Source organism: Hippichthys cyanospilos, chromosome 1 (genome assembly GCF_059441005.1).
Source record: "Hippichthys cyanospilos isolate Australia breed blue-spotted pipefish chromosome 1, RoL_Hcya_1.0, whole genome shotgun sequence".
Classification (NCBI taxonomy): Eukaryota; Metazoa; Chordata; class Actinopteri; order Syngnathiformes; family Syngnathidae; genus Hippichthys; species Hippichthys cyanospilos.
Window position 1 is genome coordinate 28349517 of NC_142369.1, and position 7118 is coordinate 28356634.

Consider the following 7118-nt stretch of genomic DNA (forward strand, 5'->3'; position numbering starts at 1 on the left):
ATTGAAGCAGAAATAAAGTTTGACTGCAACTTTATTTATCTTGAAATCCATACATTTATTTCTTGGATCTATCAGTAGGAGCCAGGTGGCATGTCATGGTAATATTGATACAGGTTGAAAGTACTCTTCACGCCGCGGCACAGCCGCCCGCAACTCTCTGTCTATTCATATTACATACAGTATACATACAGTATACACCCAACTCTCAATTCCTTGGAGAACTTATAGCAACAGCGGTCATGTTGGACTAGAATTTTTTTTCAAAACGAATGGACCTCTTTCCATGCAATCCAACTGAATTTACAACACGTTTGTTTTATTTCTTTAATCTCTTTTACTGAACTCCCTCAATTTTCCAGTGGACTCGCCAGCCTTTCCATTCCTGCTTTGTACTTGCCTCAGCTTTCTTTGCCACGAAATTTTGACGTGACTTTTCTCTTTGCTTTTTCTTCTCCTCCCTCGTTTCTCCGCGGACCTTTCAATTCTTCTCTTCCATACCCCCTTTTCCCATTCCTTTCTTCATCTGCTTATCCCTTTATCTGCCATCCTTTCCTTTCCCTCACTCTGAGTGATGAATGCATGCACTCAGGCAGCGCTGGCTCAATGCAGTCCATTTGGCTGGCTGGCGGCGGTTGTCACCATAGCCGGTTCGTATTGACACAGAGGGAGAGGATTAAAGATTTTAAGCATGCTTACTTAGCCATGAGCCTAACCGCCATGTTCCTTGTGTTTTTTTTCTTCTTCCCTTCTCCCTCCTCTCCATGCTTTTGATTTCAGATGCAGCAAGTCAATTTAATGGGCATTACGATCAAATCCCTGGCAGAGATCGAGGAGGAAGTGAGTAGAGGCTGCAACGCTCGGCTGCAGCTGCCGCCGCTGGCCCAGAATGCAAAGCAAACAGTCTTGGGCTTGTAATTAAGTGTCTGAGACAGCGAGACCCTGTTGGCTCCACTAAGCCCCAATTGAATAAAAGCATGCCCTGGCTAGGCAGCCGTTCCCTCTTAAAAGCTTTGTCTGCTGTTCCAAAGCCCTTGACTTTTATTCCCCAATTCCTCTCCCAAACAGTTCAATCAGACATCTCTCGGAATGTTGCGGGTTCTTGATGTTTTGATCTTTATTTAGTTCCTCTTCGGCACCCATCAGCTCGCACGGAGATCATGCTCAATTTCTTCCCCACACTGTAGCCAGCAGGAATTAAGTCCCTATTGCGCAGTATATGGTCATGCTTTAAATTGAGGAACACCGCCCCCCTCCCCTTTCTTTCTCATTAGCACGGTACCATGGTGTCTGAAGTGCCAGAAAGTGACAGACCACTGTAAAAGAACAGGTGCTGTTGGGTTTGAGATGTGTTACGGAGCAAACGCTCCCTCATCAAAGCAGGTGTCTGTTCTGCACTCTGCCTCTGTCTTCTGTCACAAACTATCCAAATCACACAGTCGCCGTGCTGTCAGACGGTCATCTGATTGAAGCTCACTGTCAAAGCAGGCATTAACCGTGCGTGCGTGCCGTGCGTGCGTGCGTGCGTGCCCAACCTGGCTGCTCATCCTATCCGCTCTCCCCTCTACCTCCACTGCTCATCGTTCCCTCACCTCCTTCTTTTCTATTCAGCGGGTGTGATTAGCAGGCGGACACATGGTGAGCTGAGCTGGGGAAGGGAAGGGCATGAGAAATCATTAATTACAGCCGCACTGGAGCTGATGAAGTAAATGTGAGATAGTGTAACATGCTGGATTTAGTGAAGTGGACGACAGCACAAGATTAATGGCGGGGCCTGCCTGATGAGGATGAAGTCGCAGCTTAGCTTGATAATTAGTTTGCAAGTGGAAGCATCCCTCACAATTGTGTTATTTTTACTTCTCGCTCTTGTTATTATCCCAGGATGATATCTACAGAAGCAGGAGAGGAATATAATTAGGGAGACTTTTACGGAATATAATACAAGTGGTGCTTTTCATAGGCAACTGGAATAACATCAGAGGGGGGTGGACCTCCACCAAGGCCAAACAATGTTTCTTTCGATAAGCGCTTTCAAAATTCAAATGTGATATGTTTTAATAACATGCATCCATTATTCACAATAACATTTAATAAATTATTTCAAAATTCCCTAGTTGGAACAATGGGAGATAGATCAAAATGTTGCTGTACATCCCTTGACCAATTCTCTTTCTCGCCAACAAATATCATGAAAATTGGCAAACTATTTCTCTGCATATTAATCCTGCGTCTCGGCAAAGAACACTGAGCCAAACCTCTAGGTGGAGTTAATTGTGTTAACTATCAAATGGTCATGTGCATTTTCTTCATTTCCACTAAAGTACATTTTACAGTTTGTCATGACTCTTGAAGAAAATAACATTTTTTGACTAAGCAAACCACTGCGACAGGTTCAGAATGTCCAGTCCTCTTTTTTCATCCACTGGTAAACTGTGCATGATGCCCCTTAAAACAAGTGCCTCTATCTCCCAGATTTCAAACCCATTGAAAAAATGGATGCTTGAAAGTGATGTGCTTTCTGACTTCATATGGGAAATTGTAGCCTCAGTTCTAAATAAGACCATTTTCTAACAGGCATCACTTCAGCTATGATGCTGGTTCCAGCAATTAGGCATTCTTTTCATTTCCCAAATGACTCGCAAAACTTGCGGATATTATAATTGCTTTTAGCCACGCATATCTAATTTGTGTCTTTTTAAGTGTTAATTAGTACACAATTTAAAGTGACGTCTTTATGTGGTTTGCTCCGCTGAAAGATGTTTGAGGGTGGCTTAATGATTTTTAGTTTAGGGAGTGCGTGGAGATGGACAAGTGTGTGTGCACACATGACAGGGTTTTCATTAGCACCTATGCATGATGGCCTTTCAGCATAGCTTTGGGTATATGCGTTCGTGTTTGTGTACTTTTCTTCCAGTGCGGTTGCATAGAAGAGGCACTGAGGAACACAGTGTGTGCATGGTGTGAGAAGGAGAGCTCCAAATAGAGGTTGAATTAATGAAGACAACATGTCACATATTTTTGGCATTGGAGCAGGAACAGGAAATGAAGCTGGGCTCGTCTGGGCGACTGCCGCCCATGTTCTAGTGTGTCACTGTCCTGTCAGCCCGTGTGTAAAACTGGCAGACATTGATACATGCTCGCCCCGATAACACCCCATTCCCCCATCCATCATCCACACACTCACCCACATCTGAATGCACGGGCTACATGCATGCATTCATACATACTTACATACATACGTATATACATGCACATATATACTTACTGGCTTTATTTCTGTTGTGTGCCAACCGTTGAAACTGAATTCTCATGTGGTGAGGACCCGAGTGACCCCACTAACAGGATTGTGACATGTGACAGGTTTCGGTATTCCGTCAAGTCGATAAAAAAAACTATGTATGCAAGGTGTTTAGACTGAGAGACCCAGCTATTCACTGACATAATGTGCAAATTTGCTTTTGTTAGTGAGCAGGAAAATTTATTCCAGTGATCTTACAGCCCCCTCCAGTGTTTTGTTGCAGTAGTACAACTGTTTAGACAACAACCGGAGCACAGCAACGTTCAATCAGCAACACAGCAACGTGCATATATTTTTTCTCAGTAGTTTTGGCTTGGAATATAGAAACAACGTGGCATTTATTTAAAGTAGTCCTAAATTGACTTGAAGTACTACACTTATGTCAACTATGAGCGCCACAGCCATTGTGTTGTGACATGAGATACATTTTTGCATGCATTTGGAAAATATTCGATTGGGCCTCCATTATTCGGTATTTACTGTAAATAATGTATGTTTTTTTCAGTTATCTACGAAAATGCCTCACAGTGACTGGCAGAACAAGTAAATGATCTTCCATTTGTGTTACTGTTGCTGTGCAATGATACTATGAGTGACTTCTGGCCACTCTAGCCTGCCGTTAGCTTTGAGTGGATAAATTGGAAGTAAATCGAGAAGAGAGCCTTAACCCTCTTTTAGTCTTTCGTGATATTTTTCCTATGGAAATCCGATGCTGTAGTATGGGCCTTATCTCAGTAAGGTCATGCAGTCACCAGAGGGAGGCAGTATATCGTTTTTTTCCACACCAATGCTATCCGGAATACTGCATTTTTAAATGTGCAGTACAAAAAATCTGCATTGGTACGAACTTTGTTCGTCCCAATTGAAACATAAAAAAAGAAAAGGAAATAATGAAAATAGCCCAGATATGTTTCTACCACAATATCTTGTTGTTGTTTTTTTTTTGTTTGTTTTTTTGTTTTTTGTTTTTTTTTTGCGTCAAATGCACATTCAAGCTGTTCTCTTTGCAGCAACGTGTTCACTAATAGCGCATTTGTCCCCCTCATTCAGTTTAACTACAACTTCAGCACAGAACGAAGCATCATTGTCTAACATCCCACGGAACTCCTTCAACGTGATGGACTACATGGATGGACATAAGTGATCTACTGTATACCGAATGATACAAAACAAAACATGAGAGAGGAAGCATGGAGAGTTTGTACAGCGTCCAAGATGTCCAAATTCAATTAGAATTGACAAAGGGACTTTGTGAAACACTTTGAATGCAGTGTAAAAATGAAATGCTAAAAATAAATCCAATTAATATGTGTATTTTGAAGTTGGCAGTGCCTTTGATGTTTAACAACATGTGGTTGTCTCAGTGGGACGAAATTTCATGACAAACTGATCTTGCGGATCTGCATGTTCAAGCAGAAATATATTTCCATCACAAAGTTCATCATGCAGTGTGCAGAACGAGTAAGCAGAGCTGAGCCACTGAGCCTTTACCCAAGACACCCATACTTCACTGCAATGACACGTCAACTGAGTCAGCTCTTAAAGCAAATCATTCAAATATTATAACATGTCAGTTCTGATGCATAGCATGTCTTTTCCTACAATCACACAGAAAGTGTTAAGCTCTTAATAAAAAAAAGGCCACCAATGACAGTTATCATAATTTACAGAACACCCTGAGTCATATAAAAAAATCTTTTTCATCGCATGTAAAGCTCCGAATCACAAACAAATGTGAATGGAAATGGTATAGCTTCTGTTTGTTTGTTTGTTTTTTAATCTGACAAAATGTTGGGACTGAATTGGTATGTTTGTTTTTATAGAATTTTATCTTTGCACCAATGCTTTAAAAAACTTGGATTAAATGGGTAGCATATCATTTAATATTTTCAATTCATGATGATTTATGATATTTTCAATTTATGATTAATCATCCTCAAAATTTTGAGGTTGGTTTTCAAAATGTGCAGAGCTAGCATTTCCCTGTGCTTGGGTTTCCTCACACTTTCCAAGAATATGCATGTTAGGTGCAGATATGGGTGACTTGACACTTGCTTGGCAAAAATTTGGTCATGACTCAGCTTGAATCAATACGTAATTGGTACCTAACTGACTTGTCTTAACTCATAACAATGACATGACTTGACAAATCACCTTGTTTGGAATCTTCATTTTAACATATTGCCCTTTTAGGGAATAAAAAGAAAAAATTAGTTGATTCAAATTAGGGTTTGTTCCGTGCCAATTTGGCAGCTCAGTCAGCATTGCCGTGCACTTGTTTTTGTGAAGTGGCTACGCTGAGTATAAAAAGCAATGAAGGCACCCTAATTTGAGTATGTTAATGAAGTTCGCAAAAAGAGCACAGCCCAAATGCATGGTTTGTGGCTCCAAGTTTCAAAACAACAACTACAAGTTACTATTGTGCATTTGAAATAATCCATCAATGCAAAACCCACAAGTGGGTAAGATAACACATAAATATGCTTGCAATGTCATGACTGGTTTTGAACCCTTGCTACTGTGATTTTAAAAGTGTAAGCACATCTAAGTAATGTAACAAAAAGAGGTGGAACCGTTTATGAGATCTGTCCCAGCAGCTCGTTTCCATTGTTGCGTTTGTGTTCTAACTTAGAGTATGGAACAACAATCCGTCCATTTTCTATAGCCGCTTATCATCACGGGCTTGCTGGTGCCTATCCCAACTGACTTTGGGCAGTACGCAAGGGACACCCTGAACTGGTTGCCAGCCAATCGCAGAACACACAGAGATCAACACCTATTCACATACCCATTCACGCTTAAGGACAATTAAGTACGTCCAATACACTTGGCATGCATGTTTTTTGGGGTGTGGGAGTGTTGGAGAGAACCCACACAGGCTCGGGGAGAACGTGCAAACTCCACACTGAAAGGCCGGAGCGGAGTGGATTTGAACTCGTGTTCTGAATTGTGAGGCAGATGTGCTAACCACCTACATACAGATGGTAAGTGGCGTATCCATTCATTTTTTTTCTTAAACGCGTTAATTAATGTATCACTATTATGTTATTATGCGCTACTATAATGCATTACTATTATATGTTTTGAAATGGAGAAAGTATTTGGCATTTGCAACAAAACCTTTTCTAATATAATGACAAATTATTTGTCCTGAGCCAGTGGTTACAAATGAGTCACCTGATTTCTTAGCACTTTCCTCTAAATGAATTGTGTTATGTGACATACTCATTGTGGAAAAATGCAACATCAAAACTATTCACTATGATAATGAATTACGATTAGAATTTTGGGGGGGCAATACTGTATAAGCCCTGCAAATGGCTGTCTATCAGTCCAGGCTGTTCAGCACCTCTTGGCTTTAGCTCACCGACAACACTAAGGATGACGAGTATCAATAGATTGCCTTCATTTGTGTATTTGTGTTCCTTGTTGCATTTCATTGGCTTCTTTTGTCGGTTACTGTGCTCCTTACTTACCAGCTGTGTCCCATTTATCTCATTAAACTGACGATATGTAATAACTGCACAGTGCAGATTTCATTTTATGTGGCTACAGTGCTTTTAAGCTTCTCCCTGAAGCTGCACAGGTATCACGTTTACACCTTCAATCGTGAAGCAAAAAGTTCATATATGAGATAAATTCTGAAGAAGGGTGTAATAGTTAGGAGCATATTAAGCAAATGTGTTTGAGAAGGCTTTACTTGGTTGCTTTTATTTTAATTACAGCATCGCACTACAACCTTGAATCTAGTTTAATAGGGACGTCAAGTCCTGCATTTTCTTAACAATATGTACATGGCCCTTTTTCATGGGTTAGTCATGAG

The 7118-nt window shown here is 40.8% G+C and overlaps 1 protein-coding gene across 10 annotated transcripts in view; it reads left to right on the forward strand.

Moving 5' to 3' along the window:
• LOC148429994 (multivesicular body subunit 12B-like) overlaps positions 1-4980 on the forward strand; it is an 80122-nt gene extending 75142 nt beyond the window's left edge. For 5 of the 10 annotated variants that reach the window (XM_088401912.1, XM_088403510.1, XM_088402680.1 and 2 more), the window contains one exon: positions 778-1149. In XM_088401912.1, the coding sequence (XP_088258038.1) occupies positions 778-915 (138 nt within the window). In that variant the 3' untranslated portion in view covers positions 916-1149. Of the gene's footprint in view, positions 1-777; positions 1155-4345 lie in introns of those variants that run through there. The other 5 variants (XM_088405929.1, XM_088406751.1, XM_088407335.1 and 2 more) reach the window with 3 other exon arrangements.
• The last annotated feature ends 2138 nt before the right edge of the window (positions 4981-7118 follow it).